This window comes from Acromyrmex echinatior, chromosome 15, assembly GCF_024713525.1.
Source record: "Acromyrmex echinatior isolate Ae372 chromosome 15, ASM2471352v2, whole genome shotgun sequence".
NCBI lineage: Eukaryota > Metazoa > Arthropoda > Insecta > Hymenoptera > Formicidae > Acromyrmex > Acromyrmex echinatior.
This window is the reverse complement of record NC_141866.1, coordinates 7035010-7056254: the sequence shown is the minus strand read 5'-3', so window position 1 is coordinate 7056254 and position 21245 is coordinate 7035010. Positions and strand designations below refer to the sequence as shown.

The 21245-nt window shown below is 25.9% G+C and overlaps 2 protein-coding genes and 1 long non-coding RNA gene across 3 annotated transcripts; all 3 read left to right on the top strand.

Moving 5' to 3' along the window:
- Nucleotides 1–1017: 1017 nt before the first annotated feature.
- LOC147907244 (uncharacterized) lies at nucleotides 1018–8604 on the top strand. Its single transcript, XM_087413853.1, has 9 exons — nucleotides 1018–1200; nucleotides 1824–1912; nucleotides 2101–2217; nucleotides 3738–3945; nucleotides 4127–4602; nucleotides 5101–5278; nucleotides 5388–5609; nucleotides 5799–6028; nucleotides 8027–8604. The coding sequence occupies exons 2-9, from the start codon at nucleotides 1865–1867 to the stop codon at nucleotides 8195–8197; spliced, it is 1650 nt and encodes a 549-aa protein (XP_087269979.1). The 5' UTR covers nucleotides 1018–1200; nucleotides 1824–1864; the 3' UTR covers nucleotides 8198–8604.
- Nucleotides 6035–7501, top strand: LOC147907245 (uncharacterized). Its single transcript, XR_015547558.1, has 2 exons — nucleotides 6035–6670; nucleotides 6753–7501. It is a non-coding gene; the product is annotated as an uncharacterized LOC147907245 (long non-coding RNA).
- Nucleotides 8605–12906: 4302 nt separating the features above from the next.
- On the top strand, nucleotides 12907–20562 carry LOC105147027 (uncharacterized). The gene is made up of 8 exons (XM_087413807.1): nucleotides 12907–12942; nucleotides 16752–16868; nucleotides 17322–17529; nucleotides 17717–18192; nucleotides 18804–18981; nucleotides 19105–19323; nucleotides 19419–19648; nucleotides 20091–20562. The coding sequence occupies exons 1-8, from the start codon at nucleotides 12922–12924 to the stop codon at nucleotides 20265–20267; spliced, it is 1626 nt and encodes a 541-aa protein (XP_087269933.1). The 5' UTR covers nucleotides 12907–12921; the 3' UTR covers nucleotides 20268–20562.
- The last annotated feature ends 683 nt before the right edge of the window (nucleotides 20563–21245 follow it).

Sequence of the window (21245 nt, the reverse complement as noted above, 5' to 3'; positions counted from 1 at the left end):
AAGATATGCAAGAATTTGTCCTCGCAATTGATCTTTGATTAGGCGCATTTGATTTTCAATCAGCTAAAATCATATATGAATTGATTGACGATTTACAGCTTTATCGAATTTTGCAATAAAGACAACTACTTATACTTATTTAATTGCTTAATCGCCCCGAAGTCAATAAAAATCAGTAAACACAGTCAGTAGTCAAAAAATAATAGCATCGTCAGTAAGAATCAGTGAATAACATCAGAAATAATAATAAAACTATTAAGAACTAGTAAAAAATAATTGAGAAAAATGAGTCATTGTATTATTTTATTATAAATAAATTGATTCTATCGCTTTGGTGCAAATCGTTTTAGTTAAACTTTGAGTATAGATAATTGTTAGTAATTTACGTTTAAATGAGTTTGTGAGATAAGATTCGACTCATTGTTTATAACTTCTAATAAGCTCATATCGAATGTTCCCCAAGGCGAAACAGTTTCATAATATTTTATTTGCATCGAAAGATTGAAGTACAAGGTTACAACGACATTCATTTATAAATAGGTCATATAGGCCTATTTAAGTCAAGAATATTTTTTTTAAGATAAATATCATAAAACGTGAAAAAGAAATTAATTGATCTAATAATAATAATGATGATGCAAATGTTTATAATTTACGCAATTATGGAAACTAAACGTGATTTTTTATTATGTATATATATATATATATATATATATATATATATATATATATATATATATCATAATATATATATCATAATATAATAAATCACGTTCAGTTTTCATAATTGCGTAAATTATAAACATTTGCATCGTCATTGTAATTATTAGATCAATTAATTTCTTTTTCATATATATATATATATATATATATATATATATATATATATATATATATATATATATATATATATATACAATAGATATATAAAAGAGAGATATATTATAAATAATTTACATATGTGACGAATAATCAGTAAATACTTATGTATAATCTACTACTAAATACTTAATAACGTTCATAATCGCTTTATTGCTCACTTGTTTGCTGAATGTCCGTGTAGAATGATCTTCGCGTAGTGAAAATCTTCCGTCCACCAGACACGAAATCTTCTTCGTTATAATCGACGCTACCAATTTTTTTTTTAATTTCAACATTTTTTCTCTACATCGGATACCTTAACGATCTATATAATCAAAGGTATTGATTTAAATATATTTAAATCTTTTTTGTATGTAAATGGATTTTGTATATAATGGATTCTATTGTGTCTCTATTTTATTTTTAATTGTTTATAGTAATTTATCAATTTGACTGCAAATAGTGATGGTTTTTTAGAAGTTATTTTTTAGTGTTTATTTTTAACGAGTATTTTAGTACTTCTTCTTTTATATAAATAGATAATACTTATATAAGGTCATAGGTAATCATCAGATAAAATATATAAAGATATTAAAACATTTCCTACTATTTCATTTCTTATTATTTAAGAGGAAAAATTAAAAATTGTAATTTTATTATAGCTCTTAAATTTACGGAATTTGCGATCGCTCTCAAGGCCAACTGCTAATTATAAATGTTGTGTTACATGTATCTGTTTTGTGTTTTGTAATAAGTATTACATAATAAATTCTTACAATAAAATTAGTATTTATATGATTCAAAGTAAAGGATTATGCAACAAAACCGTCATAGTTTTAATGATATGATAAAAATCAATAAGTACACAACAAATATTCATACACTTCATATATTTTGATAATCAATTTTAGTTTACTTATTTAGAATAACTAAAATGTTTTATTTATGACACATTACTGTAGAGTAAACATTGTTGGAACGCATTCAGAATCTCATATTTACGATGGAAGATCTAAATATTTCTGACAAAACTGTTGAACATCATCAAAAGGTAAATGTAAAATCACATAGTGATCTATTACTGCGTCTAATTTTTATGTTACATTTTAAGAAAAAAGTTATAAATGTAGTGTTTCACGTGTGTGTGTATGTGTGTGTGTGAGTGTGTTCGCGATCTTTTAAATTAAAGACATATAATGCAAAGTAATAAAAACAATCTGATTTGTATGTTACATACAGAATTTTACTGTAGAAAATGGTATTTACAAGGGACCAGTAAATAACATGAATAAATACAAGAGTCTCGGAGAAATGTTATGGATCAGAATTAAAAGTTACGGAAACAAAATTGCATATGTAAGTCATGTTTATAAGCATATAACGTTAATATAGTATAATAAAATAAGAATTTATTAGAAAAATAGATTTCAACTTTTAAAATTTATGTCTATCTAAATAAGAAAGAAGATTTATTAAAAATATACTCTGGAATAAAAAAGATTCATATTAATAATAATATAAATATAAATTGCCCTATTACTTCTACCAATTCTAGTTTATTTTGTACGATACAATTAAATTAAAATTTGTCAAAATATAAGATAAACAAGTATACTAAAGAAAGAATTCATATATCGTACATATGATATATATAAAAGATTATACTAATATTTCGATATTAAAACTTCAAACGAATGTTTCATGCGAATATTTAATTGAATCAGTTCTGCTTTCCTCCAGCACTCTTTGCAGAGTTGTTTATAACGTAATTATAGAAGCAAATGCAAAAAAAGAAACATTAAAATTACCATTATTTTAATGTTATAAAATATACTTTTATATGTAAAAATTTATTTAATAATTTATTAATTTTGTAAATTAATATTTTATTTTTGTATGATAATTTCAAAATATCTAAAGATATTTTACATATATAAATTGTTACAAGTTAAATACCCATTGATTAAAAATATATTATTTTAAATTAATTAAAATAAGACATAAAAGATCACAAAAAATTTGTCTAAAATAATTTAATTGTAAAGTGCTAAGACAAATACAAATATATGAAAGAAACAACAAAACAATTAAAATGTGGATTTAACTACAGACAACCGTACAAGCGATGATGAATCATGTTTTCATTATATTAGATAATAATCTCTAGCTAGCAAAGTCACGTAATAACGACGTCAAAGTGCAGGATAAAACAATAAAAAACATTATTGAATAAATCGTTAAAATTTAATATTGACGTCATTTATAAAGATACTAATATGTATTCTTTTATCACATGTTTTATAATACTGTTCAATAAATTTAATATCAAAATAATTTCTTATTTAATGTTATGTAACACGTATACATATATTAGCAAATATTCACAAAAAAATTTAGAAACAACATATAAAAAATTTAAACTATAATTTTAAAATAATCGCGGAATTAATCATAATTCCGTGATTATTTTATCACTAACAACAATATTATAAATAAAATTGTAATAAAATTTATAATTTAATATTATCAAAAATTCTTTTGTTTTAGACCTAATCATGAACAGTAATTATTAATAATAAATGCCTTAAGACTAATTTTTTCCGTACGTGATACGATTCAATAAATGTTTCTAAAAAGAACAAATCCGAAAAAGAATTCTGAAAGCAAATCAAAATAAAATTCTTTAAAAATTGATTGAAAGTCTTTACGATTGTACATAGTTTTTGTAAATTTTAATTTTGATTATTAATTAGTAAAAGATATACATTTTAGAATTGTGAATAGTTCTCTCTCTCTCTCTTTTAATCGCGAACTAATGATTCTGCAACATAATAAATTTTGTGGTGTTTTGAAACATCTTTTGTAATAATATACAGTTGGACGCATGCACCGAAGAAACAATTACATACGCGGAACTGCAAGAAAAAGTTGTGAGATGTGCCTTGTGGTTTCAAAAACAAGGAATTAAATCCGGAGACGTTATTAGTATGTGCACAGGCAATCATCTCGACTCCATCGTGCCTTGTCTTTCGGCAGCTTATATCAATGCAATTTTCAATCCGTGGAATGAGAACATGGATTTGCGTAAGTTCTTCCTTAATTATCAAATATTCCATATTTTTTTTGTATTCGATTAAATTATTAAATTTGAAATAATGCATTAATAACAGTGCAAGTAAGTCCAATTTTACCTTCTATTTAATGCATCTTAATACTTAGCACATAATATTTATTTTTTTATTATTTATAAATAATTTGCCATCAGAAACTGCGCTGCACGTTTTACAATTGACTACGCCAAAAGTGATCTTCTGCAGTGAGAAAGCAGTGGATGTTATTTTGAGCGCGATAAAGAAACAGAAGTGCAATCCCACGATAGTGATTTTTGGCAAGCATGTCGATGCGATTTCGTTCTTCGATATTCTGAGAAATTGCAATGATGTAGAAGTAGCAAATTTCCGTTACGTTGAGCTCGACGATATAAAAAAGACGGCATGCATTTTGCATTCGTCGGGCACTACGGGGATGCCGAAAGGTGTCGAACTATCCAATTATGCACTATTAGTCATTATCCAGAAAAATATTTTGGATGTGGCTAATACACCATTACTTTGGTTTTCTTCTCTTTATTGGCTGAGTGGGACAGTGCTGAACTTGAATATGATCGCGCAAGGCAACTTAGCGATCCTTTATCCAGAATTTAACGAGGAGATGACTTGTCGATTAATTGAAAAATATAAAGTAATAATATGTTATAAATATTCTATAAATATTCTAATAAAAATATAATGTTTCACGATAATATAAATAAGTAAAAATAAAAAATAGCTTCTTACTATAAATAAATTATCGCAGTAGTTTATAAAGTTTCTTGCTTTTGTAAAATCTATAACAAAGTTGAACTGAATTGGTTTTTTTCAAGCATACTTTAACATTTTAAATTAAGCAAACAATTGACACAATAACTTATTATTATTAGAATAGTATTATTAATTTTTGTATCTAAACTTCTTGTTCAAGTCTCGTGTGAGTAATAAATTGCATTTTTATAATTGATAATGAATTAAACATGATACAATCAAGTGCAACGTAACTATATGATTGTAAGAAAGAATATATTAAAATCGTGATTTAATGATATCTACTTATATGTATATATTATTAGCATTATATAATATTTAGAAGTAGTTTGCGCACGATATGATATAATTCAGAAGTATAAATTATTTTGTTATCTAGGTAGCATTTATTTTTCTTAGCACAAGCATGATCAATCGGTTTCTCAAAGCGGGTTATGTAAAGAAATATTCTTTACCATCTTTAAAAATTATAATGAGCACTGGTGCAATAATTAAGCCGAAAGTACAGGAAGAATTGAAATGTATTTTACCACATGTCGACATATTGCAAGGCTATGGTAAATATCGATGTAATGCAATATATTAATATATATTATTAATGTGTGTTATAAAATTTTAATTATTTTTATTTCTTTATTTTAAAATTTTTATTTCCTTTATTTTGAGGAATGACGGAAACCAGTGGTTTTATAACAAGTCAATTATCGAACCACAAATACGGATCTTGCGGTGTAGTAGTCGAGAATGTGCAAATGAAGATCATAGATCCTGAAAACGAAAAAATTCTTGGTCCGAATCAATCGGGAGAAATATGGGTAAAATCTGTAACTATGATGAATGATTATTATAGAAATCCTGAGGCAACAAAAAGTACGATTGATGAAGAAGGTAAAGATTTCTGTCATAACAATAATCATAAACATAACTATATTAAAAAAAAATTAATTATAATTAAAAAATTAATTATATATTCAAAAACTAAATAAATTACATTTCATTAAATTAAAAAAATATATAATAAAATTATGAAAAAATCTAATCTATTATATTATGTATCTGTAAATTTTTAAAAAATAGGATGGTTGCACACGGGTGATATCGGTTATGTAGATGAAGATGGAGAATTGTTCATTATCGACAGAATAAAAGAACTTATAAAGTATAGAGGATATCAGATCTCTCCTACAGAAATTGAGAATGTGTTAATGTTACATCCAGCAGTGCTAGAGACTGCAATTGTAGGAGTACCTCATGCATTAGACGATGAGCATCCTCTTGCTTATGTTACCAAGAGACCTGGTGCCGAGGTATAATCTTTATAAATATGATAAACTCGTAGAATAAAGATTTACAAAATAATTTGAATATTATTAATAATAGTAGAGAAATGTCGCCGATAATGACATAGATTTCATAAAACGACACCTCCTTATAAACTACAGCTTCTCATAAACTATTGCACTTACGTATTAATACTAATAAAATCATAATCTGTTTAGCTAATTAAAGAAGTACAAACTAATAATTCGCATATTTGTGGTTTGTTTTTATACCTGTATTATTTTATAAATAAGCTAAAATCGAATTCTACGAATGTGAAAATAAAATTCTTACGATTTTCTTTGCAAATTGCATAGTAGTATTTAAATAATAGTGATTATATTATTGATAATATTACGTTGTTTTAAATGCTTGTAATTTCTTAAATTAGTTTTATTTAAATTATTTTTTCTCATAGTTTTTTCATAATATGATTTTAAATTAAAAATTGGAGTGCAGCGTAAACCGCCACATTTGTTTGTAAACCATGAGAACTAACTTAATTTTTGTAATGTTGCTTTATAATATCAAATATTCTATTGGAGCTGAAGACAATTGTGTATATATGGAAAAACTCTTGGAAAATTATCATCGTATTACATATTTGCATCTTGCAGAAAAAACAAAAAGTAAATATGCATATAATTCAATAAAAATGTTTTGTAACGAAGTGAAAAGATTCTGGAAAATCTTATATTCATTCACTTGTAGATACTTTATACAGATAATTCCTGTAAAAAAAAAAGGAATACGTGGACATTACTACCTACTGTTTGGACTCCATTTTCAGACGCTCATTTTTGCTCATCTTATGAAAAAATTAATTATTGCAAACAGTATTATAAAAACTGCATATCATCTAATAGAAGACACCTTTTTAATTTGTACTTATGTTTTTAAAGTTTTATTTTTAAGAAATATTTGTTTAAGAAATATTGTTTACAAACAAAGTGGTATCGGTGATTTTCCTCTAAAATGATCTTGAACATTCCGCTAGATAAATTTTCTTAAAATATTCAATAGATAGAGAGAATCACACTTATATTATAAAAACAAAGATATTGATGTGTTAAAAAAAAAATAGAAATAAAAAACGAATTAAAATATATGTACACTAATTCGGTCAAAATTATGATTTCAGTTTCTTACTGTTAATATTAATAAAATTATTGTGAGTTGAATCGATATCATTGTAAGTAAAATACAAGTGCTTTCGTATTCTTTGTTTAATGTCTTGTATATCCCACTTTGGGATATACGGCATTTTTAACGAGCGGGATTTATGCCCAAAGTGCGCAGATTGAATTCAGTGCACTAAATGCAATGAACGCATTATATGAAATATGTACCTTATGTTATAATATTTGTAATATATGTAGGAAGATTGTAATTATTATTTATTATTTCATATACATATTTATCATTCTTATTCTTTAATAAAACTTTATAAATATTATAAACATATTTTATAAGTTATTGTGCCATTTTACGTCTTATTCATATGCATTATTTGTAAATTTTTCATGAGCCGTACATACCCTCCCTCCCCTTATGAATAGCTATATATCTCACCCCTATAGGATATACGACAAAAATGCAAGAATTTCAAAAAGTTTATTTTTTAATATGAAAAATAAATATTTCGGATTTCTAATATTTTTTTCATAGTAATAGATAGTACAAAATTTTTACTGATATAGTTCGTTTACTTTAAACATAATAAATAATACTTAATAAATTAAGTTTTTGAGTTAAGAATAAATTAAATTATTAAATTAAGTTAGGTGTATATATCGGAATTATCCTAGGACCATCGTGTAAATTTCATATTTTTACTTTGTAATAAATGAAACATTATTTGATTATTAGATTGAAAAAGTATATCATTAAATTTATATGACTATTATTTTTTAATAAAAAATAGGAAATATTTTTATGCATTAGAATAATCTTTCTTCACACTGATTTAATTTTTTTTTGTACAGGTGACAGAACAGGAATTGATAGATTTTGTGGCGAGGAACATGATGGATCACTACAAACTACGTGCAGGAGTTATATTTCTAGACAATTTTCCATATACGGGTTCAGGAAAAATTTCAAGAAAAGATTTGAAAGTAATGACTAAAGAATTGGTAAAGAACTATATTGATTAATAACGTAATTATCTTTTTCTGCATACAATAATGTATAAATATATTTATAAATATATATAATCTTATTACTTCAGAATGAAAGATATTAAAATGTGTATCTTCGTGCTCAAATCCATTACTAGAATATTAACATTTCATGAACATTGCAATTTACGTCATCAAGGCGAGGAGCAGTCTAATATTGATTATATCTAGGCTGTCCTCGCCTTGATGAAGTAAACTGCAATATTCATGAAACGTTGGCATTATAGAAATGGATTTGGACGTGGAGATAATTCACGAAACGCATAGCTTTTATGAAAAATTCCCGTAGAAGTCTTACAAATATTATTATATATTATATTATTATATTAAAAATATAGATTATATTGTTTTGTTAACAAATAAAAATTATTTTATTTAATCAATAGAGGTACATTCTTTAGATATAAATCCTATCCGAGAAAAATGAATTCTAAGTTCATGGATTAAAAATTATTATTTTAAATATTTATGGTTTTTTAATATTTAAATATAGAAGAGATCGGGGCTAAATGGACAATGAAGCTAAGCATTTGAATTTTGAATGGCAAAAATATATTTTATGAATTTCCAATTTATATCATAGATAGATCTCGTGTGTGTCTTCTTTACCAACGAAGTTTGGTTAGTTTAAGTGCCGCGTTATTATGTTTAGGTAGTCAAACGTGTTTTCGATCAAAAGCAATTTTAGAGATTTCATTTTTCGAATCACATCATTTTTTATGTATATGAATAAAATGAAGTTGCAAACACTAAAATTTTTTGCCATCTTGTAGTCTTATAATCACTCTATAAAACGCTATAATAATAATTATTTGACTAAAATCGGTTACTTTGTTATTGAAAACTGCAATTGAAAAAAAGATGCCCACTTAGCTTTTCTTATATAAAAAGAAAGGTAAATAAAATAACATTATATGTATCTGATAAATCCGATAAAAATCGTAAAATGAAGATTCTCTGTCTCATCTCTTAAGTATATATTATATTATGTCAAATATGAATGAGATTTAAAAAATATTTAATATAACTTTATTTTATCTCAATAACAATTATTTTGTTAAAAATTATATAATAAAGCTGTGAATTCAAGAATTATAATAAAAGAATATATGGGAAATTCCACGCTAAATCAGACAAAAAAATGTGTATTTTTTTATCTCTCTGAAAAGTTTTATTCTTATACATAATATTATAAAAAAATTTTTTAATTTACGCAAATTCCAAAGCCACGACTGTTTTCTACAGAACTCGATCATTATATAATTATTATCTGTAAGAATCATTCAGAAAGAACAAAAAACGCTCATTTTTTCTAATTTGTATACTGAGAAAAATGTCTAATGCTTTTGATCGGAAATAACCGTTCTAATGCTTTCTTCGATCAATTTTGATTAAATTCAGGATTATCCGATGAAGTGACAAACACTTTTATCCGATGAAATGTAATTTCTGATTACATATGAACGAAATATGTGCCATCATATGCCTATCCGTTAAAATTTCACCGGAAACTTACAGCTTGATCAGACATTAGACTTGAATCAAAAGAAAGTATTTTATTCGCGATCAAGTTTAATATCCGATTAATTGAAAGGCGCTAGTCAATCGTAGAATAGTTGATCATATGATCAGCGACTGTTTCCGTAGACTCTTTAGGCTGATGGCATTACTTTCATGTTGTAATCGAACTAGCATGTATCTCTGGTGCGAATATCTATTTGATTTTTATTATGTGTCTCTATTTGATTTTTATTATGTGTCTCTATTTGATTTTTATTACGCATTTGTTCTTATTCTTGACTGCATAAATTGCAATATCATTGCAGTATCGAAAAAAAGTGTGTGTGACAATGAAGGATATAAAAACAGTGCTCGAAATTATAAAAGTTGAGAAAAAAATAATCCACATTTTTATAAATAAATCTTTTTCTTGTATAAAAATTTTCATGTTAAATAATCAATGCTTGTTAGCTATGTATAATTTGATCAGTTAACGTCCGATCAAAAATATATGCAGACTTGATCGAACACAATGTAATCGAATAATCCATTCAAAAGGTAACGAACGGATATTTCTCATCGGATATTCCGATGAATTTATTTCCGACTAAATGATCGGATTTTTTGTCCGATCAAAATAATCAGATTACTTTTTGAAATGATAATCCGATCATTATAATCGGAAAAAGTCTAGATATTTTTTTCAGTATAATTATGACCGTAAAATCACCTACATGTCTCATGAAAATCAAGTATGTATGAGTATACAGGGTATAACTGAAATAACGCTCACTAATCATACATTATATTCCTAATAAAAAACAATATAAAGAAGTATAGGACATATTAAGGTTGTGAATTTGTTTTATCTGAAGATGGCTCAATCCAAGAGCTGAAACATGTAATGTAATGTTTTACAATGTGTTATTTAAAGACTTTTTATTTATACATTTTTATATATCGTATTACAGTTTTTGCATTTATAATTAATTACGTTGACTCTTATACTTTTTTATATTGTCTTTTAAAAAATTAAGAGTCCTGTACTATTTTTTATTTGACTTAATAAAAAATTAAATCGAAAATTCTTCTACCATTTTGCAATTTTTGCAATAGATAATGAGATATTAATTTCTAAATATTGGCTAAACGGATAAAATCGGATGAGATAAGATAATTTAAAAATATTTTTCCGTGTTCCTTGTGAAATATTTTGAAGATTCTTCTTAAAGAAACAGAAGGATAACAATTTGTGTGAAACCTCTTCAATATTTAAAAGTAATAATAGCTAATTACATTGCTATAAAACTTATAAAAGATTTCCATTATCATAACACATTATTCTAAATAAAACATACATAGTATGTACGATAGTTTTTAGTGTTAGTATTTGTTTAAAAAATATACAAATTAAATATTATAAAAACTGAAATAAAGAATGATATATAATTAACTCTAGGTGTACACACTGGGGTTCCCAGCATCCTTTATAAATTTAATTTAATTTAATTTAATTTAATTTAATTTAGTTTATTGCAAAGCCATATGAAAAAAGATTACATATTAACAGAATAATAGACATAAAATATGATACAATAGACTATAGTTAACATAAACATAAATACAATAGACAATAATAGCTTGCAAATGTTAGGCGTGAACAAAATTGCTGTTACAAAGCCTACCAGTAACAAACCAGAATAAAACAACAATGCAATAAGAGACAAACCAATAGCTGAAATCATATACACACGCGCACATACTCGCAACACATCAATTACATCAGTCTCGTTTAAATACTGTGAGTGACGCGATGAAAAACGCGAGATATGCGGAACGAAAGAGAGGGAGAAATATAATTCCTTTTATTGAAAGGAAGGGAATTAAAATATTTGACAGAAGTATAGGAGAAAGCGACACAGAACTTAGTAGACCGATATATGTGGAAAGATAAGTAATCTTGGTATCTAGTGACAAGAAGATTAAAAGAGGAATGATATTCAAACGTTTAATTGAAGGAGATATCGCAGATATAGAGGAGTATTGGAGTGAAGGAGAGAAAATACAAGATAGCACAAATGGAGAATAAAACGTTGCCAAATCATAAATCGAGATTTTTTTGCGTTTCTAAATTTTTCTTTTTTTTCGAACCTATATATCTCGAAGTTTCTTAATTTTATCGACTTTTACACATAACTAAGTACAAATTTGAGTATCTGTAGGTACATAGCAAAAAACATTTTATATTTGTGTTAGAAATAGTCCACTCAAATTCTTGTTAAAATTTTGTTTTGATTTTTGTAATATATCCGATATTTTAATTTAACATAACATGATTATGTTGTTTAATAAATATTTTGTGTTAAATTAAAATTCAACATTTCTGTTAAAATAACATAATTTATAGTTAAATAAACAAATAACAATAAAACAAATAAAAATTATCAGATTAACTGTGACAAATTATTAAATATCAAATTGAACAGACATATAATAAATAATTAGATGATAAATAATGACTAATAAAATATTAAACTTATGACATACAGGCACAAAGCTGGATTATTCGTAAAAATGATCAATTCTATTGTTCGCATATATATGACCAAGCGCAAACGAGACTAAGCAATATACGGCAAGAAATGACACGGATTCTCTAGACGCTATTATAATAACTTATTTACAAGGAAGTAACGTGCTTCCCTCTTCTTACTGTCATTGTCAACATTATACAGGGTGTTAGTTAAGTATGTTGCCATATAGAGTGGTTTATTTTAAGTAAAAAAGTCACTATAAACATGTGTCTTAAACATACTTAACTAACACCCTGTATAATGTTGACAATGACAGTAAGAAAAGGGAAACACATCACTTCTTTGTAAATAAGTTATTATAAATAGAGAATCCGTGTCGTTTCTTGCCGTATATTGCTTAGTCTCATTTGCGTTATTTTAGATGAACAAGAATTTTTACATAAAAGGCTAATGTCAAAAATAATTTATATAAAGAAACAAATTAATGGTTTAAATATCAACGACATGGATTCTCTAGATGCTATTTATAATAACTTATTTACAAGGATGTGATTTCCCTCTTTTTACTGTCGTTGTCAACATTATATAATATATAATATTTGGTGTTTAATAATTTGTCATAGTTAACCTGGTAATTATAACAAGGCAAATTCGAGGATCATAATAATGTATCTGCAATTGACACATGTAAGTCCAATATTTTAAAAGCTATTACATATGTTTATCTAATGCGATATTTAATATTTTGTCACAGTTAATTCGTTAATTCGTTATAATGAAAATATGCTAGGACAACAAAACATTTATAACACATCTATAACACAAGATTCGCATAATTTGATTAATATGTTAGTATGACTTAAGATTTCTAAGTTCATTTAAATTTAATTAGCGATATTAAGAAGGATCTGATGTGCACATTTCGTGTAGGATTAGAGTTATTTGATGGAGAGATATCATAGATATTTAGAGATATGCGCAATAAATAATCAGTAAATACTTGCAATCAACTTTTAACGTTTATAAGTTTTTATTAATCATTTGTCTATTGAATGTACATCAGAAAGAATAAGTTTTGCATAGTGGAAAAAATTTTCTATTCACCAAACACAGGATCCTCTTCTTCTTCATTACAATCAAATAATTTTATTCAAAATTTAATACAGTTTTGACTAAGGTTACGAATTCGAACAAAATTTACTCAGGTTACAATATTAACATCACTCCGGACATATTTAACGAGTCGTTTGATATACGTAACATTAACGAACATTGGCTAATAAATTTAAGCAATATTAGCATCTCTGATAAAGCCATAATAATATTACAGCTAGGTCAGCAATTTAATTTACCTAACAATTTGGTGAATAAGGAGGTTATTACATGTAAGTTTATCAAACATGTGGAAGGTAACCTTTTCAAAGCTGATGATGACACAAGCAAAAATATTAGAAATGAAACGATTCAGATTTTAAAATCTATTAATAAATGTAATATCAAATCGTTTGAAAATACTGTCTTGAGTGAAGGTGTAGCGGAAGTGAAGAGACTGATCTCAGATAATACAGATATCTTAATCACTAGAGCTGATAAAGGCAATATCATTGTGGTTTTGAGCCGTGATAGTTACAAGGAAAAAATGTATGACGTTCTCAATGATCATTCCATATACATTTTAATAAAAAAAGATCCTACTAATAAAATTACCGCAGAAATCGGAAATTTATTGAAATATTGGAAAAGCAAAGGTTATATTGACTCAAATGTATATAAAAAATTGTATGTTTCTGACGGCGAACTTCCCAGGATATATGGACTGCCAAAAATTCATAAGGAAGGTCACCCTCTAAAAATTATTGTTAGTTGCATTAACAGCGCTTTTTATCCTTTACCGACCTTTCAAAAACCCAATTGGAGAAGAATATAGTTAATAATTTCGGTTATGTAAAGAACAGCTTAGACTTAGTCTATAAACTTAATGGCAAAGCTATGGATATGGATTTTAGTATTGTATCCTTTGATGTTATTTCCATGTACACAAATATTCCGACTGAATTAGTTATAAGTAGTATTGAACGTAGATGGAATGACAGTGGTAATGTGGCTTCAATTCCTTTGCACGAATTTATCAAAACGGTTACGACCATAATTGACTCCACATTTTTCGCGTTTGACAATAAAATATTTAAACAGATTTTCGGCTTGCCAATGGATTCTCCGATACTCGCTAATATGGTTTTACAAGATTTGGAAGAAGAAATTATTACCAAGAATAATATTGTTTTATCTTTTTATTTTCGTTATGTGGATGACATCTTATTAGCCGTGCATAAAGAAAGCGTTGATGAATTTCTGGAATTGTTTAACACATATCACGAAAGACTAAAATTTACTGTTGATTATAGTGACGAAAATGGTATAAATTTCTTAGACGTTAAATTAATGAAACAAGAAGGAAAGATAATCTTTGATATCTATAAAAAAATAAATATCATAAAGTGTTATCGATCAACTTGATAGAATTATATTTTTGTCTCATCCTAAATTCCAGGAAAAAAACATTGTTGAACTAATTAATGTATTCTTGTGTAATGGTTATCCGTTGAAATTTGTTTTCTCCACCATAAACAACAGAATTAAAACATTAGCGAATAGAATTAACTTGGAAGAGAACCGTGTAGAAAACAATTCGAACTTTATTTCAAAAAAATTTTTCACGATACTATATCTTGGTATATCTGAAAAATTCAAAAAACTTTCACATATTCATGGGTTTAATATAGCCTATAAACCTATGAATACAATGAATAAGTTTATTAAGACGGGAAAAGATTCTCTTTCCAAGTATGAAAAAAGCGGATTAGTCTACAAAATAAACTGTCAAAACTGCGGATCATCATACGTGGGCCAAAACGAAAATTAAAAACTCGGATAAAGGAACATAAAGCGCATGTAAGGAAACCGTCTTCTGAGATCTCCGTTGTTTCGCGTCATCGTCTTAGCGGGATGCATGACTTGGATTGGGAGAATATAGAAATTTTAGACACGGAATCTTTGATTAAAAAAAGAATTTCGGAAATGATACATATAAAAAAACAAACAAGAGATATCAACAAGTAAAGTGACACGGAAGGTTTGCCTGATATTTATCTTCCTTTTCTTAGGTAGGTTCTCCTTTTCTTTCAATAATTGTTTTGGAACTTTCGAGAGTTTTGACTCGGTATATAAATAGTGGTAAAATACATGTTATTACTAGTAACAACACACAATGTCACGACTAAATTTTAAGTGTGCAAAGTGATATTTGAGATCCACCGCTTAGTTTTTTGGCTGTAAAACAAGTAACGTGTCTATGCTTTATATTTCGAGTATAAGAGATTAACGATATACAATTTTATTCTGATTAGAATCTGGAAATTCTTGTTCTACATTGTCCGGATATGAAAACTGGCATTGTAAGATTATTGTACGATGCATCTTCACACAAATAAGAACACTTTTATTTTATTTTAACAACCGACTGTTGTATTTAACTCAACTAAATGTAAATTTGCGCCTTAAGAAGATTTTTAATTACTGAAGATGGCTAGATTGTGGCCGAAACGTTTAATTGTTTATTGATTGATATGTTGTATTGATAAACGCTTAAAAAAAAAATTTTTTATTGTTGAAAATTTGATTATCACAACCGACAACCTGTGCTGTGGTTTTTTATGTTCTTTGTTTTCTAATTTTTAAAATTATAACCACGTTTATTTAAGATATATTTTAATTTTATTCAATTTTGAGAATTCTATTCCATTATATACGGATACTTTTACATTTGCCGATGGTACTGTGTATTCTTTACAAGTTTAAATCTCTTTTATATGTATATAAATATGATCCATCATGTCTCTATGATTATTATATTTAAAAAGTCGTAAATATACAAATCAATGTCGTCAATGTTACAAATCAAAAGATTGTTGTAAAATACCTGAAAAAAATATATAATTATATAAAATTAAATATAATTATATAAAAAATTGACATATAAATAATTATAAACAATTATATGTAATTATATATATATATATATATATATATATATATAAAATATGCCCATATATGTATATATAACATTTTGTTCTCGGGCATATAGATCTTTAGACATGTAAGATAAAAACATTGTGATGAGCAATTGATATTGCTTATCACAACATTTTTCATACACTTTTAGTTATTAAAGAAGCAACGATAAACTACGTTCACATTAATGTTATTGCAACAGTACATTAATGTGAACATAGTTTACCGTTGCTCATTTAATATCTAACAGTGAATAACAATTAAATCAAATAAAAATTAAGATAATAAACTAAATTTGAGTCAAATTTAATACATTGCTTTAAGTTATATTATTTAACTTTATTGTATTTTTGTTAAATTATACATTGAGTAGAATCAGCCATAAATAAAAATAGTTCAAATTGGGTATAATTTGTTGCATCCAGATTTTCACCATGGAAAACGTTTACAAAGAGCAAGCGCAGCATAAGTTGAGTAATTATAAAAGTTTAGGAGAATTAATGTGGATTACCATTAAAAGCCATGAGGATAAAATCGCACAAGTAAGTAAAAATATATAATTTGGAATAATTGTGGAATTAATCCTAACTAGCAACAATTTGTTTTATTTGTCTTTAATATATCACTAAAGAGAAAAATTATCTTAAAGTTTTAAAAAGTAGTTCTCACAATTAGATAAATACGTTGAATAAATACGTTATTATTTCAGTACATTATCTAACGTCTCAAACATGATTTAACATACGTTTTTAAAAGAAGAATTTATTTATAGGACATTAAAGTTTAAATAAAATTACTTAAAAACTAAGTACAAATATTTGCAGAAAAGTAATGCTTAAATTTTGTTTTATATATATATATATATATATATATACAATTGATAAAAAATTGATACTCCAAAACTAAAAATTGTTCTTTTAATCATAAGTCTAATAACTCTACAACATAATTAATTTCTTGTAATTTTGATACATTTTTATAATAATACTATGCAGTTGGACGCTTGCACTGAAGAAACGGTCACATACGCGGAGCTGCAAAATAAAGTTGTGAGATGCGCATTGTGGCTACAAAAAAAAGGAATCAAATCTGGCGATGTTATCAGTATATGTACAGGCAATCATCTTAATTCTATCGTGCCCTGTCTTTCAACAACTTATATCAACGCGATTTTCAATCCATGGAATGAAAACATGGACTTGCGTAAGTTATTTTGCGCGATAATTATTATCAAATGTTCTCACGTATCACACCCAATTAAATTAGAGGGCATTAAAAATAATGCCTTCCTTATAATAACAATTTTATTTATTTTGTGTTAATTAAATATAATTTAATCATATTATTTAGCGTTTATTTTTTATTATTTATGAGCTATTTGTTATATCAGAAACTGCATTGTACTTTTTGCAACTGATGATGCCAAAGATGATCTTCTGTAGCGAGAAATCTGTTAATATCATTTTAAGTGCGATAAAGAAGCAGAATTACAATGCTACGGTAGTGGTTTTTGGTAAGCATGTCGACGCAGTTTCATTCTCCGATATCCTGAAAAATTGTAACGATGTGGAAGTGACTAATTTCCGTTACATCGAACTCGATAACATTAAAAAGACAGCGTGCATTATGCATTCGTCGGGCACTACAGGAATACCAAAGGGTGTCGAACTGTCTAACTACGCTATGTTATTTATCAGCCTTCAATATGAAATAAACTTGACCAATGTGCCATCACTTTGGTTTTCTACTATTTATTGGATTACTGGGGTAATAATGAGCTTCAGCGGAATCATACAAAGTACCAAAGCAATTATTTATCCAGAATTTGACGAGGAGATGACTTGCCGATTAATCCAGAAATATAAAGTAATATTATTTTATCTGAAAAGTTTTTTTATCGAATAATTGAAATAAAAGAATTTTAATTTTTTAATTTTTTATTTTTAAAGAAGTAATTACTAAAAACGAGATACGTTATTACGCTTATCTGAACTATATATAGGTTTTATAAACAATTACAATGTTTGCTTTAATTACTCGTAATTTCTGTGATAAAATTGAGGCAATTTATTTCATAATAATAATTATAATAGAGTTATTATAATAAAATTTAAAATTTATTATAATAAGATGCTTAATTTTCTGCTAGTATTTATCGTACAATTAAGAATTACAAGCATTTTAATGAATAATGAAATAGATATTAAAATGTTCCAATCAAAATAAATGCTAACTATAAAACTAAAAAGAATGTATCATAATCTATTAGTCTTATATTTACTGTTGTAAGTAATAAATTATTTTTTTATTTATTTCTACATTTAATTAATGATAGATATTAAATAATTAAATAAAAATAATATTTATTTATTAATATTGTTAATTTTATAAATAATTTTATATTTAAATGCAATTAAATTTTATATCATATCTCGACATAATATAGTAAAAGCATAAATTATTATTTTACTATTTAGATAGAAACTGTGTTCCTCAGTACAAACATGATGAATCGTTTACACCAATCAAATTGCATACAGAAATATCCATTATCATTTTTGAAAACTGTAATGTTCGGTGGTACATCAATTAGGCCAAAAGTGCAAGAAGAACTGGAGCATCTTTTGCCACATGTTCAAATATTGCAATGTTACGGTAAACATTATTAATGCAATAAGATATTAAATAATAAGCTGAAACATGTAAAATATCCTTTTCGGTTAATAATGTATATTTATTTATTGTAAAAAATTTCGTCCGTATACTTTATGTTCCTAGGAATGACGGAACTCGGTATTATAACAATGCAACTACCGAATCACAAAAACGGATCTTGTGGGACAATAGTCAAAACTGGGCAAATTAAAGTCGTAGATCCAGAAACCGGAAAAGTACTTAATCCGAATCAGTCAGGAGAAATATGGCTGAAACTACCATCCATAATGAATGGTTATTACAAAAATCCCGAGGCAACAAAAAATACAATTGATAAGGATGGTAAACAGATTCTTTCTGTCATAATAATTATTAAATAATATTGTATAATTATATTAATTATAATATGTTAATATAATTATATTAATTATTTTTAGGTTGGATACATTCGGGTGACATTGGTTATATAGATGAAGATGGGGAAATATTTATTGTAGACAGAATAAAGGATCTCATAAAGTACAGAGGATATCAAATCTCTCCCACAGAAATCGAGAATGTTTTGATATCACATCCAGCAGTGTCAGAAGTTGTAGTAATAGGAATACCTCATGCTATAGATGACGAACATCCACTTGCTTTTATAATAAAGCAACCTGGCGCTAAGGTTGCTTTATTATAAATTTAAATAAAATTTCTTTAAATAAAAATATAATATGGAATAGTAAAACAATAATTTACTAAATGAAATCTATTTGATAATTGCAAACTGGTTTAGCATATTCATCCTGATATTTCTTTAAAAATTTAATGAATAGAATGTCTTGTATAGAAGTAAAGATATTGTTTTAGAGACTCAATGAAATAATTCAATTAAAAACAAATTAAAGATAATGGTAAAATTATCACATTAATGTGTTTTTTAATATTTTAAATATATAATTAATATAGAAATTTCTATTTCCTTTATTAAATAGTAAATTGAATTAAACATTATTGCGTATATTGAGAGAATATCATTACGTCTATATATTACATTTTAATGTAACGAAATAATTTTTTTATATTAGAATGATCTTTCTGTCATTGATTTAATTTTCTTTGTACAGGTGATGGAACAAGAATTAATAGACTTTGTAGCAAACAATATGATGGATGATTGTAAACTACGTGGAGGAGTGATATTCCTGAGTAAGTTTCCATATACAAGTTCAGGAAAAATTTTGAAAAAAGAGTTGAAAGTAATGGCAATGAAGTTGATAAAGCACAGTGATGAAATAATTTAAAATAATAAATAATATATACATATATAACAAAAATAAATAATTTTATAGTAATATAAAATTTATAGTAATATAAAATTTCTATGTATGCATGATCGTGCATTATTTCAAAATGATATGTATTATAAATGTGAATTATTAGTAGTTTCATAAATAAGCAGAAAATATCTTTTCTTTTTATATATAAAAATAATTTTATTTTAATTAACAAACATATATAATCTTTTTATTGTGTATATTGTGTATACTTAAATCTTTTCTAATTAAAAAACGAATATTAAAAATTAACGCAACAAAATTATTTATTTAGATATTTGCAATCTATTATAAATAATATTTAAAAATGTATAAAGAAAGAAAATAAAAAAATAAAGATATAATCAGATCTTATTATGTATACAGCCTATCTGAATTTTGGGATCTTTTTTATATAAATATTTTATTAAATATTTTGCTGAAATTGAAAACTAATGAGCAGATTCAAAATAAAAAATATTTCTCAACATTAAAAAAATATATGAAATGTTTTCAAATATTTAGATGGGTGCAATAAAAATTAAAAAAAAAAAGTAGCAGTTAGAATTTCGATCATATTTAATGTACATATAAATTGAAACCGAGTGATATAGCATTAAAAATGATTACAACTATTTAAAAGCATCGAGTCTGCATAGTAACAGTCACGCTATGTTTTCTCAAAACTATTAAAATGCAAGAGTACAGAATTTTTCACTTGAACTTTGACTGTGCACACTTGATTTATAATCAGCTAAATACGTCAAAGTATCTAATTAACGTTGATCTAATTTTTATTTTTCTTTTTTTTTTTACGAATAAGTTATATTTAAAAATTAATAAACTTATCAGTACGTTCTAGTATCAATGTGCTTACTCTGAAATGAACAACAAGGTTTACAAAACGTTGAATCATTAACCTTGAATCATGATACAACGATAACCCTTAAACTTTTTGACATCTCT